The 23,718-nt window shown below is 44.2% G+C and overlaps 1 protein-coding gene across 3 annotated transcripts in view; it reads left to right on the plus strand.

Moving 5' to 3' along the window:
- Positions 1–23,718, plus strand: part of LOC138747980 (doublecortin domain-containing protein 2-like) — a 162,805-nt gene that overhangs the window by 104,865 nt on the left and 34,222 nt on the right. For all 3 annotated transcript variants that reach the window (XM_069907657.1, XM_069907667.1, XM_069907677.1), the window contains one exon: positions 18,228–18,328. In XM_069907657.1, the coding sequence (XP_069763758.1) occupies positions 18,228–18,328 (101 nt within the window). The remainder of the gene's footprint in view (positions 1–18,227; positions 18,329–23,718) is intronic.

Here is a 23,718-nt window from a genome sequence, read left to right on the forward strand (position 1 = left end):
ATAGCTTTCTTTGTAGAGATTTTTAATAAGGCTTTGTTTTGTATTTTATTTGGATAATTAACTTTCTTGTCCTGTAAACAGGGATCAATTCTAAATTAAATTTGAGCAGTTGGTTTCATTATTGTTAACTTAATAAACAAAAGCCGAAAGAGGTCAGGACGCTCCATCGATCATCAAAATAACTTGATGCCCGTCCTTTCCTTGACGGCAGCACCCATGCAAGAGCAGCAACAGAGCCCATTTGTCATTGCTCTGGCGTTGACTCGACAGGACCTGGCCTATTCAGTGTATAACCTAAATCCCGGAGGATTCCACTGTCACAGCCCAGGGCTGGCTTTAAACCCAGGCTGAGGTCTGGCAGGCAGAGAGAGCTCCTAATTAGCCAATGACTGCAGAGACCTGTCACTTTTCAGATCCGAGGGAGGCAAGCTCTGATTTGCTCCCCTGTGTCCTGTGCCATGGTGGCAATTTAGGAATGTAACAATGAATGCTTGCCTTAAGAAATTACATTCTGATGCATGTTCTTTTTTTTTGTTGGTAAGCATATCCTCTTCCTGAAAGCCTCAAAGGCACTGCTATTCTGTTTTCTTATCGGTAAAACCACACTACTCGCTCCAATGAAATGCAATTAATTTCTGTCAGTGGTAATAAATTGCACTTTTCGCACTGTCTGGTGCCTCCACAACTGGTGCTTGAATGTGCCTTAATTATGCACTGTCCTTTATATAATTTGACCCTCTGCCTCAATGTAGTTTTGTGAATGCAGTGGTACTTGCTTGTTACATCTCCACAAGTGGAGGGCTCCTTTCATGTCCACACTAATTATAAACCTGGAGCTCAAATGGTGCTGATGAAGCCCAGCCTCAAGTCTGTTCAGGTGGAAATTCGAGGTCCTCATAATGAAAGGGAGCAGAAAGGGCTGTGGTTTAAAAAAAAAACATGGTTCATTCACCCCTCGTAAATTGTTGGCTGTGATTTGTCATTCTCACCGGGCATGCCTGGGAATTAAAAACATTTAAGGAGTTTTAACAAAGCAAATTACAGTCAGATAACTTTTAAAAATCTGCCTTCCACCGAGAAGGACTTTCTTAATGTTCATTCCGCAAGGAATAATGAGTCACTTTTTGGGCACGTTCGAGAACGACCTGAAGTTTAATGCAACGTGGTGCATTTTGGTCGGAAGGATAAGGAAAGGCAGCAGAATGATGCCACTTCTGAAAGAAATTCAGATGAGAGGGAACCTGGGGGATGGATGTGCATATCATCGAAAGTGGCAGAGCAGGCGAAGAGAGCATTTTGGGGATTTATCACACAAAGCATACAGTGTAAAAGACCATAAATCCAATAGGAGCAGCAACAGGCTATTCAGCCCATCGAATCTGCCCCACCAATTAATCATGAGCTGATCCATTTCCCCACTGCCTGGCCTTCTCCCCATAACCTTTGAAGCCCTGGCTAATCAAGAACCTACCAATCTCTGCCTTAAATGCACCCATGACCTGGCCTCCACAACTGCCTGTGGCAACAAATTGCACAGATTCACCCCCCTCTAGCGAATGAAATTCCTCTGCATCTCTGTTCTAAGCAGACGTTGTGCTCTCTTGTCCTAGAGTCGGACTCTCCCACCGTGGGGAACAACCTTTCTACATCAACTCTGCCCAGACCTTTCAACATTCAAAATATTTCAATGAGATCCCCACCTCATTCTCCTAAATTCCAAGGAGTGCAGGCCAAGAGCTGCCATACGCTCCTCCTGTGATTACCCTTTCATTCCCGAATCATCCTTGTGAATCTCCTTTGAACCCTCTCCAATGTCAGCACATCCTTTCTTAAACAAGGAGCCCAAAACTGCTAGCAATACTCTGTGAGTTCTCACCAGTGCCTTATAAAGCCTCGACATTCCTGCTGTCTGTAAAGTGTTTGCACATCCTCCTTTGTGGGTTTTCACCGGAGGCTCCCACTGTTCAAAATGTACCAGTGGTTGTAGGTTAATGCGGTGTAAATTGGGCGGCACGGACTCGTGGGGTGAAATGGCCCATTACCGTGCTGTAGGACTAAATTAAATTTAAAAAAATCCTTGAAATGACCTCCAGCATTGCATTTGTCTTCTTCACCACTGATTCAACAATCAAGTTTACCTTCAGGCTGTCCTGCACGAGGATTCCCAGGTCCCTTGGCATCTCGTTATTTTCCATTTACTCTCCATTTAAAAACTCATTCATTTCTTCGACCAAAGTGCATGACCATACACTTCCCATCATTGCATTTCATTTGCTACTTTCAGATTGATTGTTGGAGTACAAACATGACATCACATACAACCCTGAGATTCCTTTTTCTTGTGGGTGAGGCAGAATTACCATTAATTGGTAGTGCAAAAAATAAACTGTACACAGTGTAAACATGTAAACACATAACAAATGTAAACAAACTGACTGTGCAATACAGAGAGAACAAAAAAAATCAATGAAGTGAACAAGAACGAGTCCTTAAATGAGTCCCTGATTGAGGATTCTGATGGTGGAGGGGTAGCAGCTGTTCCTGAACCTGGTGGTGCGAGTCTTGTGGCACCTACACCTCTTTCCTGATGGCAGCAGTGAGAACAGACCGTGTGCTGGGTGGTGAGGATCCTTGACGATTGCTGTTGCCCTCTGACGGCAGCGCTCCCCTTAGATGTTCTCGATATTGGGGTGGGGGGTGGGGTTTGCCTGGGATGTCCTGGGCGGTGTCCACTACCTCTACTACTACTTCTCTGCCCATTCTCCTAATCTGTCTATGTCCTTCTGCTTTCTCAACACTACCTGCTCCTCCACCTACCTTCACATCATCTGCATCAAGCAGAAAACTTGTGTTGGACCTGATCAGGTCTCAGTTGGGGTTTTGTGTTCAATTCTGTTTGACAGATTATAGGAAAGATGTGAAACCTGCAGGGTGGCACTTTTAGTGTAACGGTCAGTGCAACGCTATTACAGCGCCAGTGACACGGGTTCTAATCTGGTGCTGTCTGTGAGGCGTTCTGACTGTGTCTGCATGGGGCTTCCTCTGGGTGCTCTGGTTTCCTCATACCCTTCAAAACATACGGGGATTGTGGATTAACTGGGTTATTTGGGCAGCAGGCTCATGGGCTGAAAGGGCCTGTCACCATGTTGTAGGTCTAAATTTAATTTCAAATTTAAAAGATTTATGGGAAGAAAAGATTAAAATGAAGGTATAAGCTTTGCAGCAGGAAAAGAGAGAGAGTAAATAAACAGCAATAAATAGCAATAGCAGGCAATTTTTAAACTGGAAAATTGGTAGCGCTGTAGTGGAAAATTTATAAAGACCGTGGCGATAAAGCAATGGTTCTCCTGACTTCCCAGAATGCTGAGTGGCAGAGAAACCCCTCCATGAATGCTCTGCACTTGCAGCTGTGCATACAGCCTTTTCTCTGTCGCATGGGATTCTGGGAGGCAGGTCCACCATCGCTTTTCCCCCCAGAATTTATAAATTGTACATGATAGCGCTACCCACTTTCCCACACTATATAAATTAAGTGCTAAGGTGCTACCAACTTTCTCACCCTGTTTAAAAATTGTCCGCTATTGCTATTTATTGCTAGCACTTTCCCACGGTCTGATATAAAGGTTTATATAGGTTGGTACAACAACAGCAGGGGCTGAAGGACTCATACTGTGCTGTACATAAAGCTTAATTATGTTATAATTAGGCATGATTAGTTTTGTTCCAATATAACATCATAATACATTGATCAAGATTTAGGACAGGTCCACCGTCGCTCGATGCGTCACGACGTAACCAGTAGAAGGTAGAACAGTCCTAACCCCGGGGATGGCTCCTTGCAAGTGTGAAAGTGTTCAGTGTCCCAGTTAGGAGTGGTCAAGTGTGAAAAGCTAAACCCCCGTTCCTATCCAAGGACACTGAACGGCCAATTTAGTGGGACGCAAGTGTGAAAGGGGCTATAAACTGTGAAGCTTAAAGATGAACCTACATATAAATTTTAAATGTTTAAAGATCCAGTGAGGTTTTTAAATTGAAATTTAGACATACAGCACGGTAACAGCCCATTTTGACCCACAGGTCTGTGGTGTCCAATTTACACTCCATTAACCTACAACCCTGGTACGTTTCGAACGGTGGGAGGAAACCGGAGCCCGTCCCCGGGGAAAACCCATGCAGATTAAAATGAAGGTATAACCTTTGCAGCAGGAGAAAGAGAGGGAGAGAGTAAATAAATAGTAATAGCAGACAATTTTTAAACTGTGGAAAATTGGTAGCATTGTTGTGGACAGTTTATAAAGACCGTGGGGATAAAGCAATGGTTCCCCTGACTTCCCAGAATGCCGAGTGGCAGAGAAACCCCTCCATGAAGGGGGAGAACGTACAAACTCCTTGCAGACAGTGTGGGATTCTAACCCCAGTCCCTATCGCTGGCACTGTAAAGGCATTGTGCTAACCGCTAAGCCAACCATGCCATCCAGTCTTTCTGACTTTGGGTAATCTTGTGTTCTCAATCGCGCTCTTTATGACAGTAGGCATAGCCAACAAACGGCAGACATATTTCTCTGACTCAGCTACTTTGACAGAGCTGTAATTTGTTTGACAAGCTTGCCAGTCTCATCTTTGGAGAAGACCCAACAGTTTTAGCTGCTTTATATGCCCAAAATTATTGAATTTCTTTAAGGAGTAGATCTTTGCATCTCTTCATTTAAACTCCACTTGACCCCAGCTGTTTTAGTCATAAGCCTGAAGAATTTTTGCCAATTTAAACAACACTGAACTGTTGTAATATGCATGACAAGTTTGTCAATTGATCCACTAATTACTGTTTTGCATGTTTGGCTGAACAGTGATATCTTGTAAGCAAGAATATTAAATGTTCCTTGTTGCATCTAAAATTTGTGTCTGGATTAGACAGACCGACATGGTGGAGAATTGAACAGCAGTGTAGTAAATGACTTTTGGGTTGCCTACAAGATTTTGTTTTCCGGAGTTTAGTAATAGAGATTCTTTTTTCACAAGTTGTCACCATGTTGCTGATCCACCCAGTGCCGTTCAGTTGATTGCCTGTCCAAGAGGACGCACAAAAATGTGCCATCGGCCAGGGAGCTTTTTAACATGATCAAAAATGGACTTTATTCGCAATATTTACAAAAGGATAAGTGTTCAAGATTCATTCTTAGTTTTGTACCCATACTTTTCCATTACTGTACATTGTGACATTCTTTTCTATTTACACCATTACCACCAGATTCAGAATCAGAATTTATTGTAATGAACAAGTCATGAAATTCGTTGTTTTGTGGCAGTGTCACATATAAACCACCTTACAATAAATAAATAAAAATAGTGCACAAAAAGTCAAAGTGAGGCAGTGTCTGTGGTTCATTGATCATTCAGGAATCTGATGGCAGCGGGGAAGAGACTGTCCTTCTCCTGCTAAGAGCTCACCTTTAGGCTCCCGTACCTTTTCCCTGATGGTAGCAGAGTGAAGGAGGTGTGGCCTGGGTTGTGGGCGTCCTTGAGGATAGAGGCTACTTTTTTAAGACATCGCCTCGTGTAGATGTTCTCGATGGAGTGAAGTCTGGTGCCTGTAATATCGCAGGCCGAGTTAACAACCCTCTGGAGTTTATTCTTTGTCCTGAGAGTTGGCGCCTCCATACCAGACAGTGATACAACCAGCCAGAATACTCACCATGGTACACCTGTAGAAGTTTTTGAGAGTCTTCAGGAGCATATCGAATCTCCTCAGACACCTCACAAAGTATAGCCGCTGGCGAGCCTTCTTCATGATTGCATCGACAGGTCTGTGGCACCTTGTCGTTACTCCCCCCCCCCCATGGTTTTAGGGGGTTAATTTCAGCCTCAGCCCCTCAATGCCTGGTAATGGAAGGACTGGAAACCAACCATTCTCAGCAGGAGCCGTATGCCTCGCCTGGGGGCTACAGCATATTTTAGGGGGCCACGAACTAGAAAATAGGTTTTACAGTATGTTGGTACTGTTTAAGGAGGGCCTTAAACGTTGAGCTAAGGGGGCCATACCCAATAAAAAGGTGAGAATGGCTGGTCTAAATTGTTATCCTTCCCCAAAGCGCCCTCACATTGGCTGCACATCCCTCAGCATGCACTGCAGTCTGGGACGTGCCAGGCAACTGTAATCCTGCACTGACATCGCCTTGGGTTGAAAGACCAACAGGTTTCAGTCAGGCCAAAGGACTTCTTTCACTGAGTTGGTGGTCTTCCAGCAGTTCTGAATGTCTGTCTTTGCGTACGATGTTGGGAACAGCCTGTAGATCAGTGTCCCATTCCTGCAGGGGATGAACCACACACTCTTAGAAAATCTATATTCTGCAAAGAGGTGGGCGACTGTCTCCTCTCCAACGCAGTCATCTCGAGGACAACTCGCATTGTGGGTGATGTTTCGGTTGTACAGGAAGGATGTGACTGGAAGGGCTCCCTTTACTGCCATCCAGATCAAGACCAGGTGCTCGTTAGGAAGCACTGGCAATGAGGCGCAATCTGACGGATGACCTGGATGGTCTGCTCCATGAACCACCCCACCGTATCAGTTGAATCCTCATCTCTCAGTGTCTGCAGGACGTTCCATGGTGACCACTGCCTGATGGGTTTTGTAGTCAAAGTGCTTGACCAGAAAATATTTCCACAAAGGATAGGTAGTGCATCAAAGTCCAGATAACTGGTGTATTGTGCGGCAATGAGGTCAATGGGACAGGTAGAACACATAGTGGTGCCCTCGGACTTTGGTTCCATGCACAGCTTGATGAAGCCACACCAGGATGAGGGCCCCATTGGGTATGCACTTGACCCATTGTCTAGCGATTTGCATATGGTGACCCTAAAACTCTCTCCGACATGAATCACCATCTGAACTGGAAATCATTTAGCACAGTTCTTAAACTTACAGGCAGCACATTTGGCATAGCGGTTAGTGCAACGCTGTTACAGCGCCAGCGATTGTGTCTGGGTTTTGAATCCTGCACTCTCTGTTTTATGTTCTCCCGTGTCTGTGTGGGTATTCCCCGTGTGGGCAGGGGGCTCTGGTTTCCTCCCTCTGTTCGAAACATACTGGGAGATGTAGGTTAATTGGGTGTAATTTGGGTGGAACAGTCTCGTGGGGCTGTCAAATGGATTGAACATTGGCTGAAAGGGAGAGGCCAGAGAGTGGTAGTGGATAATTGTCTGTCAGGTTGGAGGCCGGTGACCAGTGGTGTGCCTCAAGGATCTGTATTGGGCCCATTGTTGTTCGTTATATACATTAATGATCTAGATGATGGGGTGGTGAATTGGATTAGTAAATATGCAGACGATACTAAGATAGGTGGAATAGTGGATAATGAAGAAGGTTTTCAAGGATTGCAGAGGGATTTGGGCTGCTTAGAAAAGTGGGCTGAAAAATGGCAGATGGAATTTAATGCTGATAAGTGTGAGGTGGTTCATTTTGGTAAGAAGAATCAGAATAGGACATACGTGGTAAATGGGAGAACATTGATGAATACAGAAGAGCAGAAAGATTTAGGAGTAACGGTACATCGTTCCCTGAAGGTAGAAACTCACGTGAATAGGGTGGTGAAGAAGGCTTTTAGTATGCTGGCCTTTATCAATCATTGCATGGAATATAGGAGTTGGGAGGTGATGTTGAGATTGTATAGGACGTTGGTGCGGCCTAATTTGGAGTTCTGTGTGCAGTTCTGGTCGCCTAATTATAGGAAGGATATAAACAGAGTGGAGAGAGTGCAGAGAAGGTTTACCAGAATGTTACCTGGGTTTAAGCATCTAGAGTATAGGGAGAGATTGGACAGATTAGGTCTTTATTCTTTGGAGTGTAGAAGGTTGAGAGGGGATTTGATAGAAGTATTTAAGATTATGAAAGGGATAGACAGAGTGGATGTGGATAGACTATTTCCGTTAAGAGGAGGAAAGATTAAAACAAGAGGACATGAGTTAAGAATTAAGGGGCAGAGGTTTAGAGGTAACATGAGGGGGAACTTCTTTACTCAGAGAGTGGTAGCCGTGTGGAATGATCTTCCGGGAGAAATAGTGGCGGCGGAGTCAATTGTATTATTTAAGAAAAGGTTGGACAGGTATATGGATGAGAAGAAGATGGAGGGTTATGGGCATTGTGCAGGGAGGTGGGACTGGAAAGGGGTGTTTGGTTCGGTGCGGACTAGAAGGGCCTAATGGCCTGTTTCCGTGCTGTAATTGTTATGTTATGTTATGTTATGTCTAAAATTTTTCCTAAGCAAGCACTGATGTAATGTTTCCTAAGCAAGCACTGATCAAAAAATCTGGGCTCAAACTTACTTCTTCCCTCCTGTTAAGGAGCATGTTTAAAATAAGCAGATGAAGGTCTCAGATGTTAGAGGCAAATATTGTGAAACTTGAATTTAAAGCGATTTGCACAACATTGTGTTTTTTGGTTTTCCACTGAGCGGCATGCTGTGGAGATATGCATGCCACTTAAATTTTTAATTATGTTCCTAGTTTCCAAAAGAAACCAAATAAATCACTCGACAGCACTCATGTGAATGGGTTCTCTGAGATCATCATGTTGTTTTATTTCCTGTGGGCAATTGGATTACTATTGTTCTGACCCGACTGTAGAATCGTTTTTATGGTGTCTGTTCAATGAGTAATAACATTACTGGCTTTTCTCGAATATAGTTTAATGATATTCCTTCTGTCCACTTTCTGTATCTGGTTTGCTAATTAGTGCATTTAGAGTCATGTCTATTTCTTAATTTTGTTTTGCAGTGACTTTCCAATGAAACAGAATTTTGCTTGAAAACATAAAACTATAGCTCTTCTTGAACGACTGCCCATCTTCAATTACTTATCATATTTTTAGTGTTTTAATGGGAATGATCAAATTCAGCAAAAGGAAATCTTGCTTCCTGACTACAGACCGATAATGCAGCAAAATGAACATGTCTAATGAGCCTTAAGTTAACATTAATACGGAGCCACATGGGTTATTAGAGCAGATGACTTAATACATATTCAAAGGGCTTGGGTTAGAGCAGTGGTTTTCAAACTTTTTCTTTCCACTCACATACCACCTTGAGTAATCCCTATGTCATAGATTACTTAAGGTGGTATGTGAGTGGGAAGAAAAAGTTGAGAACCAATTGTTACTGAAATACTTTGCTTGAGAAAAATTGTCATTGGCCCATTTCCTTTGGAGCTATGAAACTGTGCACATAACGAGTCAATGATGTACAATGAAACAGTGGTTTTCAAACTTTTTCTTTCCACCCACATCCCACCTTAAGGATAAGATGGATCCTATCCTTGTTGCATGTGGGGGTGGAGGGGGCCAGGGCAGATGTGCAGGCAGTGGAGGATATGCGGGTGAGCTCTGAGCTGATGGTGGCAGAGGGAAAGCCACGTTGTTTGAAGAAGGAAGACATCCCTGATGACCTGGCATAGAAGATCTCATCCTGGGAGCAGATGCAATGGAGATAGAGGAATTGAGAGAATCGTTACAGGGGACAGGGTGGGAAGAGATGTAGTCGAGGTAGCTGTGGGAGTTGGTGGATTTGTAGAAGACATCTGTTGAGAGTTTGTCTCCTGAGATGGAGACAGAGAGATCGAGGAAAGGGAGAATGTTGCTCGAGATGGACGAAGTGAATTTGAGGTCGGGGTGGAAGTTGGCAGCAAAGTGGATGAAGTCGACAAGTTCATCACGGATACATGAGGCAGCACCAAAGTAGTAATTGATGTAGTGGAGGAAGAGTAGAGGGCCTTGCCTGTGTTGGCTTGTAGCGTGGATTACTCCACATAGCCAACAAAAAGGCAAGCATAGCTGGGACCCACGTGGGTACTCATGGCTACCCCTTTAACCTGGAGAAAGTGCGATGAGTCAAAGGAGAAATTATTGAGGGTGAGGACAAGTTCTGCCAGATGGAGGAGGGTGGTGGAGAAACTGATTGTTTCTATTGTCTAGAAAGAAAGAAAAGGGCTGTAAGGCCTTCAGTGTGGGGGTTGAAGGTGTATAGGGATTCATGGTAAACATGTGGCAATTGAGTTTGGGAAACTGAAAGTTGTTGAAGTGATGGAGGGCTTGTGAAGTGTCCTGGATGTAGGTGGGGAGGGATTGGATCAGGAGAGACAGGACAGAGTTGAGGTAAGCGGAGACCAATTTGATGGGGCTGGAACATGCGGGCACGATGGGTCTGCTGGGACAATTGGGTTTGTGGATCTTGGGTAGGAGGTAGAAACGGGTGGTACAGGGTTGGGAAGCAATAAGGTTGGAGGCCGTGGCAAGGAGGTGACCAGAAGTGATGAGTTCAGAGATGGTTTGATGAGTTTTGGTGGGGTCCTGTTGGAAGTGGAAGTGTCTGTGAGTCATCGTCTGGCTTCGCCAGATAGAGGTCAGTGCACCGGACCACAACAGTACTACCCTTGTCTGCAGGTTTGATGGTGAGGTTTGGACTGTTGTGGAGTGATTGGAGGACTAGGAATTCTGAGGGGGTAAGACTGGAAAGAGTGAGGGGAGTAGAGAAGTCGATACGATTGAATGTCACAGCAGCAGTTGGAAATATAAAGGTCCAAGGCAGGCAGAAGACTGGAACGAGGTGTCCAGGAGGAGGAAGAAGGTTTAAAACGGGAGAAAGGATCAGTACTGGGGGGGGGTGGGGGGGTGGAGAATTGTGGCTGTGGAAGTAAGCATGGAGACAGAGCTGATGGAAGAAGAGTTCAGCAACATGGCGTGTGCACAACTCGTTGAGGTGTGCACGAAGCAAGACGAAGGTGAGGCCACTACTGAGGTCAGAGCCTTCCATCTCTGAGGGGGAAGTTTGGAGGGGATGGTGAAGACCAGACAGGGGTGGAGGGTATCAGGGAGGGGAGGAGAATGGTGGGGATCAGGAGATGGAGGGTAGGAAGGGTCCAAGGGAAAAAGAAAAAAATTTCACCACTGTCGAGACAGAGACCCGCATCCGAAGTGGACCATTTATAGACAGAAGGCATTAGTTAGGATGATGGTTATGTGGTGGGACAGGGGGCTGCTTATGTGCTGAATGGTTGCACGTTCTGAAAGGTCTCAAAGGAAATGGTTGAATTCTGATGGCATGGGCTTCCTCTGTTTGCCCTGGTTTCTTCCCACATCCCATGTGGGTTGAGCAGTTAATTCATCACTGTAAATTGATGTTGCATGGAGGTAAGTGGTAGAATCAGTGGGGTGGGATGGGGATCTGTGTGGTTCTGCACACACTCAGCAGGCAGAAGGGATTGCTTCCGAGCTGTAGGACTTAATCGTTCAGTGACTCAGTGGTCATGAATGAAGAACGAAGTAGAGTAAGGACAGTCTGATTTGAATGAGGTTTTGAATAGCCAAGGACATTTTTTGGGGGGGGGGGGGGGAATGGTTCAGCACAGTTAATGCAATGATATTACAGTGCCAATGACCTGTGCATACGTGTGTGTGTGTGTGTGTGTGTGTGTGTGTGTGTGCGTACTTGTGTGTTTTTCTCTGTGTGTGTGTTTTAGTGTGTGCACACTTGTGTGTTTTTCTGTGTGTGTGCATTTTAGTGTGTGTGTTTTAGTGTGTGTACTTGTGTGTGCACTTTAGTGTGTATACTTGTGCATGTGTGTACTTGTGTGTTTTTCTGTTTGTTTTAGTGCGTGTGTGTACTTGTGTGTTTTTCTGTGTGTGTTTTAGTGTGTGTGTACTTGTGTGTGTGTTTTAGTGTGTGTATACTTGTGTCTGTGTGTGTTTTAGTGTGCATGTATGTGTGTTTTTCTGTTTGTGTGTTTTAGTGTGTGTGTACTTGTTTGTTTCTCTGTGTGTGTTTTAGTGTGTGTGTGTGTACTTGTGTGTTTTTCTGTGTGTTTTAGTGCGTGTGTATGTATGTTTTTCCGTGTGTGTGTATTCATGTTTTTGTGTGTGCTAATGTTTGTGTGTACTTTTATGTTTTTCTGTGTGTGTGTGTACTTCTGTCTGTGTTTTAGTGTGTGTATGTGTATTTTTTCTGTGTGTTTTAATGTGTGTATGCGTGTTTTTCTCTGTGTGTTTAGAGTCTGTGTGTATGCATGTTTTCTGTGTGTGTTATAGTGTTTATGCGTACTTGTGTGTTTTTCTGTGGGTGTGTGTTTTAGTGTGTGTGTATGTATGTTTTTCTTTGTGTGTGTTTTAGTGTGTATGTATGGGTGTTTTTCTGTGTGTGTGCTTTAGTGTTTGTGTATGCGTGTTTTTCTGTGTTTTAGTGTGTGTATGTATGTTTTTATCTGTGTGTGTTTTAGTGTGTATGTATGGGTGGTTTTCTGTGTGTGTGTTTTAGTGTTTGTGTATGCGCGTTTTTCTGTGTGTTTTAGTGTGTGTGTATGTATGTTTTTATCTGTGAGTGTTTTAGTGTCTATGTATGGGAGTTTTTCTGTGTGTGTGTTTTAGTGTTTGTATATGCGTGTTTTTCTGTGTGTGTGTGTTATAGTATGTGTATGTGTATTTTTCTGTGTGTGTGTACTTGTGTGCTTTTCTGTGTGTGTTTTAATGTGTGAGTGTGTACTTTTGTGTTTTTCTATGTGTGTGTACTTGTGTGGTTTTCTCTGTGCGTGTGTTTTAGTGTGTGCGTACTTGCGTGTGTGTTTTTCTGTGTGTGTGTTTTAGTTTGCGTGTATGTGTGTTTTTCTGTCTGTGTTTTGGCGTTTTTCTGTGTGTGTTTTAATGTGTGTGTATGTGTGTTTTTGTGTGTGTATATGCGTGTTTTTCTCTGTGTGTTATAGTGTGTGTACTTGTGTGTTTTTCTGTGTGTGTTTTAGTGTGTGTGTATGCATGTGTTTTTCTCTATGTGTGTGTGTGTGTGTGTGTGTGTGTGTGTGTGTGTGAGAGAGAGAGAGAGATGGGAAGTGGGTGGGGACGAGGTTTCCGCATGTGCGGATATGTGTGAAACCTGCCTGGTGTGAAGTATGCAAGTGCTGCTGTGCTGTCAGAAGGGACTGGTAGCAGACCTGAGTGACTGAGTACACAGGTAGTCTCCCTGGTCCCCAGACTTTGTGCTCAAATCCCTAGCATGGAGCTGGAATTGAGAAGCCACTGGGCAAGACTGAATCACGGGTTGCTATATGAGACTGTCATGCCTGATTTCACACTATCTGCCTAAAAAAACTGAAACATCTCTGCAGCAAACTCCATAAAGTCCTCCGATTCTTAGTGCCATTGGATGAGTTCCATCTAGTGTTAGTGCCATTGGAAAATGTAAACTTTTCTGATTTTAATACTGTGTACATATTTCCCCTGGATCACTTAGTGAGAGTTTATTCAGTGAGTACTTGATATATACAGATAACAAAGATGTCAGCTTCAACCAAATGTTAGCTTTTTATTTATTTACAAATCATTTATTTCTGGTTCAGTAATAGTTTATATTTGTTGATAATGTACTATGTTGAACATTGTACATATCCCATACATCAGGATGCTCATTATCGTCTACAGTTCAGCATTCCACACCTTCACCTCCTCAAAAGTGATCCTGGGACTCGACACCCCACTGTGTAATTGGATCCTGGATTTCCTCACCTCTAGACCACAATCTCCATCAGTACTGGATCACCACAGGGCTGCATTCTTAGCCCCCTGCTCTACTCACTTTACACCTACGACTGTGTGGCTTGGTATGACAACAACCACCATTTAAAATTCACTGACCATACCCTGGGAGTGGGTTGTATAAAAAAGGGGAGATGAGTCAGCGTACAGGAGGTAAACTGTAAACTTGGCTGAATGGTGCACCAACAACAACCTCGCACTCAATATCACCAAAACCCAAGGAGCTGCTTGTTGACTTCAAGATGGGATATCCAGAGGTTTACAATCCAGTGATCATTGATGGATCAGAGGAGGAGAGGGTGAGAAAATTTAAGTTCTTGGGAGTTATTATCTCGGAGGATCTTTCCTGGACCCAACACACCAATGACATCGTGAAGAAAGCACGTCAGCATCTCTACTTCCTCAGGAGTTTGCGGAGGTCGGTATGACACCAGAAACCCTGACAGTTTTCTACAGATGTGTGGTGGAAAGTGTGAGGAAAAGTAGTGGACATAGCCCAGGACATCACAGGGAAACCCCTCCCCACCATCGAGAAAATCTACAGGGAATGCTGCCATGGGAGACCAGCATCAAGAATCCACCCCACCACCCAGCACACGCTCTATTCTTGCTGCTGGCATCAGAAAAAGAGGTAGAGGGGCCAGAAAAACTCGCACCACCCAGATCAGGAACAGCTACTCCCCCTCCACCATCAGACTCCTCACCACACACTCAATCAGGGTCTCATTTAAGGGATTTTACTTTTGCACTTTATTGATGTTTTTTTTTCTCTGTATTTGCACAGTCAGTTTGTTTACAATTCTTTATTTATTTACATGCATACATTTCTTCTTGAATACAATTTCTTTTGTATGACCAGCAAGTGGTATTTCTGCCTCGCCCACAGGAAAAAGAATCTCAGAGTCATGTGCGTACTCTGACAATAAATCTGAACTTTGAAAATTCATACTTGTTGCAGCCAAACAGGAACTTGCAAAGAAAACCTCTAATAGTAAACCAATTAAATTAAATTAAGAGTGAAAATATGTACACAAGTTAGGAATAGTGCATATTAGGGTTAGGGTTTGTGTACTAAAGGGAGGTTCAAGCTGTTGGAAAGAAACTATTCTTGAATCCAGACGTGATGATTCTATTCCTTCTGCCCAGAGGCAGCAGTGAGAGGGGATTGTGGACAGGGTGATGGGGAGTCCTTTACGATGTTGGCTGCCTTCCTGAGGGCAGCGCCTCACATGGATGCCCGCAGTGGATGGGAGGTCAGAGCCCATGATGGTCCGAGCTAGTTTTCTTACCCTCTTGCAGCCTTCTGTGTTCCTGAGCGCTTGCACTGCTGAATCGGGTTGTGATGCACCCAGCCAGAGTACGCTCCACAGTGCACCTGTGGAGGTTTTAGAGAGTAATTGACGACATGCTAAATCGCCTTGGAAAGTAAGAGGAACTGGTGGGCCTTCTTCATGGTTGCTTCGAGGTGCTGGCTTCCGGAAAGTTCTTCTGTTACATGGGCTCCAAGGAACTTAAATGTTCTGACCACTCTTCACCTCCAATCAGCTTCTTGGCCTTGGTGATGCTGAGAGTGAAATTATTGTTCTGGCACCACCCAACCAGGTTCTTGGTCTCTATCCTGCATTTTGACTCATCATTTCCAGTTATTCGGCTAACAACAGGGGTGTCACCAGCAAATTGATTTGGAGCGGAACTTGGCTGCGCAGTCCTGGGTGTGCAGGGAATAGAGCAGGGGACTAAGCACGCAGCCTTGGGAGTCCCAATGTTGATGGTCAGCAGTGGGGAGGTGATGCTTCTGATCTACACTGATTGGCATCTGCCGATGATGAAGTCAAGGATCCAGTTGTAGAGCGACCGCCAGAGCAAAAGCAGGTCCTTTTGCTTGGTCATGAGTTTTGATGGCATGATGGTTTTGATTGCCGAACTGTAGTCAAGGAACAACAGCCCGATGTAGGTGCTCCTGTGGTCTAATTGATCTAAAACTGAGTGGAGGGTAAGTGAGATGGCATCTGCTGGTGACCTGTTATGTCAAGAGGTGAACTGAAGTGGGTTCCAGATCATTCTGGAGCTGGAAGTTGATTTGCTTCATAACCATCTTCTCGAAGCACTTCATCACAGTAGAGGCCAATGCCACCGACTGATACCATTGAGACAGGTTACCTTGCTCTTCCTGGTACTGAACTAATGGATGTCCTTTTGAAGGAGGTGGAGACCTCTGACCCCTGTAGTGAGAGGTTGATATTATCTGCAAAAACTCCAGCCGGTTGGTTTGCACAGGTTCTAAGGACCCAGCCAGGCCAACCTTCTGGGCCGGACACTTTCTGAGGATTCACTCTCCAGAAGGTTCTGTTCACCTCAGCCGCACAGACCAGATGCCTCACATCTGGTCTTCAGTAGTTTGTGGATCTCTTGGTTCATCTATTGGCTTCTGACTTGAATTAGGTGGTCTTTGTCGTGTGACCCTCGTCCTCTCATTTCCTGATAAAGTTGGTGACCATGTAGCTTGTGCATTCAAATCCGCCATCAATTCCTTGAATACTACCCTGACCACTGACTCCACATAGTCATGAAGCCACTCTTCTGCCTCCCCAGACCTTCTCTGTACAGTCTTTACTGCTGGTTCCATGCTCTTATGCTTCTGTCTGTGAGCAGGAAGATACAAATAGGTGCAAGACTTAACGGGTATCCATATATGATTGGGCTGGAATCTGCTCAGCCAGGTCCCCTTTGTGTCACATTGATACAGGCTTCAGAGGCACTATTTACACTTGGTTCTATATAAGAAGATTGCAGGCCATTATTATGTGACAAGAAAGCAGGAAATGGTGTGAGTTGCATGCATTTGTACACCTCTGCAAATGTTAGGCCCCTGTGCATTCATGTGTCAGATGGGCTAATGTGGGAAGGAGAATCATGCAACTTGCACCAAGTTCAGGATTTTTCTTTATTTTTTTAAAATTTAAATTGAGTGGTTAGTCCAGTGCCAGCGATCAGGACCAGGGTTCGAATCTGGTGCTGTCCGTAAAGGAGTTTGTACGTCCTCCCCATGTCTGCATGGGATCCCCCTGGGGGCTCCGGTTTCCTCCCACCATTTGCGATGTACCAGGGTTTGAAGGTCAATTGGGTGTAATTGGGTGGCACAGGCTCATGGGCTGAAAGGGCCTGCTACCGTGTCTACATTTAAAAATTTAAATCACCTGCCCAATAAAACTGGCACTACTGGACTCACCAATTTGTAAGCAATACAGCTTTCTACTTCTAGCTAAAAAGCTCCTTTGTTGATTGCCATTCAAAGTTCATATTTATGGTCAGAGTACTCACACAACATCATGTTCAACCTTGAGTTTCTGTTTTCTGTGGGCCAGGCAGAATTTCTACTTATTGTATTGTGAAAAAAACTGCTCTGAAGAAAAGATGTGTTATAACAAAGAGAGAATGTAAAGAAAGAAAGAAAGAAATGTAATCAAATTCTGCAATGCAGAAATAAATATTCAGTATTAAATAGTGTGTAAAGTAAAAGCCCCTGATAGCGTTTGTTGTTGAGGAGTCTGATGGTGGAGGGGGAGCTGCTATTCCTGAACCTGGTGGGTGCGAGTCTTGTGGCATCTCCACCTCTTTCCTGATGGCAGCAGTGAGAACAGAGCATGTGCTGGGTGGTGTGGTGGTCTGGAAGGTCTCCATTTCCAACACGACAGCATCTGTGACTGGGTGAGCTCGCTGCGCACGTTCTTGATGTTTCAATGGCCAGCCTTTCTGCCAGCTGTACCATTCCACACAATCCTTTTCTCCATGCCAATCAAAAGCATGTTATGATGAGATTTACTGCTGCTGGAATTCCTTTAGGATTCTGTCTCTGCAAACTGAACATCCATCAGTGCGGGTAACAATGGCAATTGATTTGCAGTTCTTTGCTAAAAAGAATCTCACTCCAGTCACCCAAGGGGTTGTCAGTATCAACCCCCCCCATTTTGTTCCAATCTTTTGGCGGTATGGCTAGTGTTACAGTGCCAGCGTTCTAATCTGGCATTGTCTGTAAGGAGTTTGTACGTTCTCCCCATGTCTGTATGGGTTTTTCTCCCTCCCTTCAAAATGTACGGGGGGGGGGGGTTACAGGTTAATTGGGGTATTTTGGCGGCATGGGCTCGTGGGCCGAAAGGGCCTGTTACTGTGCTGTGTGTCTAAAATTCAAATATAAAGAATTTCAAGAGATCAGTGATTAATTTGTTGGACTTGCTTGTCAAACACTCGTAAATTATTTAAGCTGAAGGGAGCTATTCCAGATGGTGATCGTGGGTTGATGTTGTGATCACTGGAGAAGCCTGGATGTGTATTTTCCAGTGAAGTCCCTCCTCCCCACTGTAGCACCACTGTAAAAAAGTCTCCGGTTTAATACAGGGCAATAATTGGGAGCTGTCTGCAGAGCAAAACTCCCATCAGATGGCAGCAAATTTATGGCTTTGCCCGCAATTAGCGTACTTCCAACAAATCATTCTCTTCACAAGCATTCACAAACTGATGATGGCCAGTTGATGCGAAGGATTTGGTAAGGACTGAGGTTGCAAAAGATGAGGTGCAGTCCTGCTCCACACCACTGGTAGCCACTGTTGTATCAGTTGTGTCCTCTTTTACAACAAGTTATTAACATTGTCATCCTTTTCCCCAGAAAACTCCAGGTTCAAAGTTTTTGAGGAAAGGAGAGAGACCATGGGTGCAATGGAAGTGCAAGAAGATAATCAGACACAAGTGGAGCTGCCTATTGATCAGGTTTGCACATATATAAGGCTTAAAAATATTACGGTACTTAAGTTACACATTACTAAACTAAAAATAAAAGTTTGCATTTGTTTATATCTTCCATGACTTTTGGATGTCTCAAGACACTTGCACCCAGTTCATTTTTTTTGTGAATTTGAAGTCCAGTCTGTGTTGTTATATAGAAAACCTTAGAGCAGTGGTTCTCAACCTTTTTCTTTCCACTCGCACACCACTTTAAGTAATCCCTTTGCCATTGGTGCTCTGTGATTAGTAAGGGATTGTTTAAGGTGGGATGTGGGTGGGAAGGGAAGGTTGAGAACTACTGCTCTCTAGACCCAATTGTTACTGAAATATTTTGCTTGAGAAAAATTGTCATTGGCCCATTTCCTTTGGAGTTCTGAAACCGTGCACATAACGAGTCAATGAGGGATGGTTAAAACAGTGGTTTTCAAACTTTTTCTTTCCACCCACATCCCACCTTAAGCAATCCCTTACTAATTCCAGAGCACCGATTGCACAGGGATTACTTAAGGAGGGATGTGGGTGGAAAGAAAACGGTTGAGAACCACAGCCTTAGAGCCTACTTGAGCAGAGTGAGGTCCCAGACACCATAGGAGGTTTTCTTTCAAGTGCATCAGAGGAAGAAAGTTCCCTTTTGCTTCCAACAAACTTCGCAGGACTCCGCAAGAGCATGGTTAAAGGCAGCTTGACATTTCTTCCATTACGGATCAATGAAAAATAAGAAATTTACCTTATGAACCCTGTTTTGCAATGATTTCTAACCTTCTGCATGGACAGGTAGCAAGCACAATCCTTTGGAGGCTATCAGTCATTTTGTTGAAGGGCTAAAAGACCCCCTTGGCTTCAAACGTCCTGTGAAAAATAGCACCTCCAAATGACTGAACATTCACCTGGATCGTCAAATTACAGCAGACAGAAGGCAATTTAGTGTAATGATACATGTTCCGTACTATTACACGACATTGAAGGAAACTTAAATCTTGAAATTAGTAATTACAGACCAATATCTTTAATGGTGCTTGGAACTATGATCTTCCGAAAGAACAGAGAGTGTCACCATTGTTCAAATGGCTCAGAATTCAAAATAATGGCTTCGTTTTGAATGTCTGATTTCATCCACTGCACTCCGTGACCACCACAAATGCTTTTTCTTTATTTACAGCTGTCTGTAACTCTCCATCAATATTCCCTATTTTATTTTAGGACAGTATTGAAGGAAAATTCACAATAAATTATGTACAATACAAGACCAAAAGCTGTTCCACACTTTACATTCTTAATTTCAATCCTATTGAGTAAGATATTTACAAACTTTTACATAGTGTCGAGGAAATTATTTACAGTATAGGAGAAGCTGTTCAGAAGCTTTTTGTCAGTCATCTTGTTGATGTACCTTTCATGTTTAACATTGATGCCTTAGTCCTCAGTCACCACCCCTGAGCCATCTTGTTGTTTCTCCCCTTGGTTTGAGGAGCCCCTCCCCCCCCCCACTCTCTGTCAGCTCCTTAGAGCCCGGTAATGGTGGGGGGGGGGGGTGGGGGAAGGACTCTAAACTGTACTCCTTCCCCACTGTGCCCTCGCATTGGCTGCACCAGGCCTCAGTGTGTCCCTCAGCACGTAGTCCTGCAGCTTGGAAAATTAAAGCTACCCCACGTTGTCATGTTCTTGTCTCTTCATAAAACTGATGAGAATCTCACTTTCAAGAAGGGAGGTTCTCTACTTTGCATTTTGGGGGTTGATGCACCATCAATAATCACCAAAGACTGAAGTTGTGAAACTGATAAAGGCTTTTATTAACTATAGAGTGGAACGGCCATCAACCTCATTGACTGATTGAGGCAGAGTGGAATGGGGAGCATGCAAAGGGCTGTGGGCAGGATTGGTCTCGGGAGGCGTGTCCAGCCAGCACCAGCCAATCATGGCGTAACAGTGGTTTACCCCAGGGGTGTTATCCCTCCACAGAATTTTTAAAAAATGGTGCATCCATTACAGAGTTAATGGAAGGTCTTTAGGCACAAGATGACTGATAGCCTCCAAAGAATTGTGCTTGCTACCTGTCCATGCAGAAGGATAGAAATCATTGCAAAGGAGGGTTCTTAAGGTGAATTAATTTCTTATTTTTAATTGATCCATAACGGAAGAAACGTCAAGCTGCCTTTAATTACGCTCTTGCGGAGTCCTGTAAAGTTTGTTGAATGCGAACCTTGCCCGGAAACTATTGCTTCTTTTCAAATGAGCTCTTGGGAGGTGTTTATTTAATTTAGAGAAACAGCACATTATCAGGCCCTTCTGTCCCACAAGCCAGCTTTGCCCAAACTCACCCATATGACCAATTAACCTACAAACCCCGTCCGCCTTTGGAACATGGGAGGAAATCAGAGCATCTGGAGGAAACCCACGCAGACACAGGAAGAACATACAGATTCCTTACAGTCAGTGCCGGATTCGAACGCAGGTCACACGCTCTGCAATACTGCTGCACTAACTGTGGCGCCCGTCATTTATGGAAACACACCAATTAAATGTTATAGATGTATAAAATACTTTGTTTAAAAAAGGAATATATATATATATATATGCTTCTTTACTTCCACTTCTGCCAGCATTAAACATTGGACTGGCTTGGCCAGATGCCTGAAATAGTTGTACAGTCAGAAAGGTGAACACTTAAATCATCGAGTAGCATGCTGCCACTTTATGGTGGGAACACAAAGAAATAAGAAAGTTATTTAAATGATTTCAGCTGCTCTGTTTATTTTACTGAGCACCAATAACTTTTATTGCTTTTTAAACCATTCCCAGCTGGAAAATAGATTTAACATGGGTTTAACCCCAGGAAAGACAGAGATGATCACATTCTCCATCAATGCAAGTTGAAGTACAGTAGCAGAAATGTGATTCTTGCTTATTTTATTTGCACAAACAATTTGAGGATAATGACGAGTTCATTGTCACATATGCAAGCAATGAAACTCTTACTTGCTTAAAGCCAATATGGGCAAGGCCCCCCAACTCTTCCTCTACTATATGTATGACTACATCAGGGCTGCCTCATGCACCTGTGATGAGCTCGTCAACTTCATTCACTCATTGCCACCTTCTACCCTGATCACAAATTCACCTGGTCCATCTCTGCCAACACTCTCCTCTTCCTTGATCTCTTTGCCTCTATCTTGGGAAACAAGCCTTCCACTCTCCAACCGGATGGCATTAACATCGACTTCTCTAGCCTATTCTCCCTCCCTTCCCTTTCCTCTTCTCTTCTTTCCTTGACCTCTCCACCCCCTTCCCTCCCATTCACAGAGCCATCCCTCCTCCATCTGCTCACTGGTATTCCCTCCCTCTCTTATCCACTTATTACCTCCTGCCTGTGGGACTGTGCTCCTCCTCCTGCCCTTAGCCCCCTACCATTTTGTTTGGGCACCTGCCCACATTTTTCTTTCCCTTGGCGAAGGGCACAAATCCCAAATGTCGGTTCAGTATCTTTATCTTTGCTATTATAAAGGACACTGTTTGACCTGCCAAGTTTCTCCAACTTAATTTAACTAAAGAAAGGCCATAACAGCGATCCAGCTTCGAATCCTGTGCTGTCTATAAGGAGTTTGCATATTCTCCCCGCGTTTGCGTGAGCTTCCTCTGGGCGCACCGCTTTCCTCCCACCCACCAAAACATCAGGGATTGTCGGTTAACTGGGGTATTTGGGTGACACAGGCTTATGGGCTAGGAAGGGCCTGTAAATGTTGTTGTTGAAATGAAAAAAATTTAAATGTAAAAATAAAAAAATGGGTTGATAATAAATATTCAGTTACACTTAGTTAAAAAAAAAGTAACTTTGCAATAGTGCAGATGGTCCTTTTATGGTATTGGAGCACAGAAGAAACTGAGAACAGGGTGGTGGGGATTCTTTCTGATGTTGGCTGCCTTCTTGAAGCAGCACTTCACATCGATGTCTTCAACGGACGGTGCATCTGTGATGGACCTTGCTCTGTTTATCACCTTCTAGATCCAGTCAGTATACTCTCTTTCCTCCCCTTTTGACCTCCCTCACCATTTTATTGAGGCGCACCTGATTTTTGATACTCTTGACTCCTCCCCTTCCCACACTCTTGTAATCAGGCAACTTCCTGAGTTTTGACACTCCTGAAGAGGGCCCAAAACGATGACTACCTTTTACTTCCCATGGATTCTGCATGGATGACCTGCTGAGTTTCTCCAGCGCTTTTGGGTACTGTACAACACCCAAGGAGCTGCAGATTTTCTTGTTTACCCCCACCCCAGTCAGTATACTTTCTACCTGTAGAGATTTGTGGTCTCACATTCCAAAGATGGGCCAAATCTCCTCAGGCTCTTTGGAAGGTACAGATGTTGGTGGGCTTTCTTCACGATTGCCTCGATGTGCTGGCTCAAGGAGAGGACTTCAGAAATATGGAATCCCAGGAGCTTGACAATTCCAACCCTCTCCACCGCAGTGAAGACATCTTCATTGGACCTCTGTCTCTCCTCCTTAAAATCAGCAAAATCACCTTGGTCTAGGTGAGAGCAAGATCGATATTCTGGCATCACCCAATCAGATTCTCAGTCTCCCTTCCTGTATTTTGGCTCAAAATTTCCATTAACTTTGGCCAACGATGATGGTGTGGCCAACAAATGTATAGAAAATAGGGGAGCAAACATGCAGTCTCATCTTCCCTAGACAGTTGCACTATTTAGAAAATATAAAAGGCTCTCAATGTGGTTTTCAAAGTGTGTACTACCTAGATACCCAATGGTATCTTTGGAAGCCATCTGCTATGTTCATGGTCTCATTTGCTTGTGTATTGGAACGGCAATATTCAATTCCTTTGCCATCAGCTGTACAGGCAGAGGAAAACAGATGTGTATCAACCCATTATCTTTTTAATAAAATGTTTTTTTTTCACCAAAACGGACCAAACTTTATTGTTTTTTTCAAGATTCATTGTAATGTAAATATTACAGATCATGTAATATTACATGAAATTGTGCATGCTGTCGGGCAGACATTAATGTCACCTGACGGCTCGTACAGTACAGAGAAGCAAAAGAGAGTCCCTTCAGAAACACTGAGCAGATTCGCCTCCCGCAGCCCCCTACTGCAGCCACACAGACTCCTGTCCAATCCATCGGTGTCTCGAGCTCCAGACCTGAGCCTCCGACGTGACCGGGAAGCCTTCGGCACCCGAGGCCCTTCAGGAGCCCCATCTCACCCTCTAGAATCCCAGCTCTGACACGTGGTCCCCACGAGCCAGTCGCCAGCAGCCCGGATGGGTCCCTTGGCCGCAAAAGCAGAAGTGGTGACAAGACATCACACGATAAATGAAAGGTGCAAAACCACGTTGGTTGCCTGGTAATGGTTTTGG

Source organism: Narcine bancroftii, chromosome 1 (genome assembly GCF_036971445.1).
Source record: "Narcine bancroftii isolate sNarBan1 chromosome 1, sNarBan1.hap1, whole genome shotgun sequence".
NCBI classification, from domain to species: Eukaryota; Metazoa; Chordata; class Chondrichthyes; order Torpediniformes; family Narcinidae; genus Narcine; species Narcine bancroftii.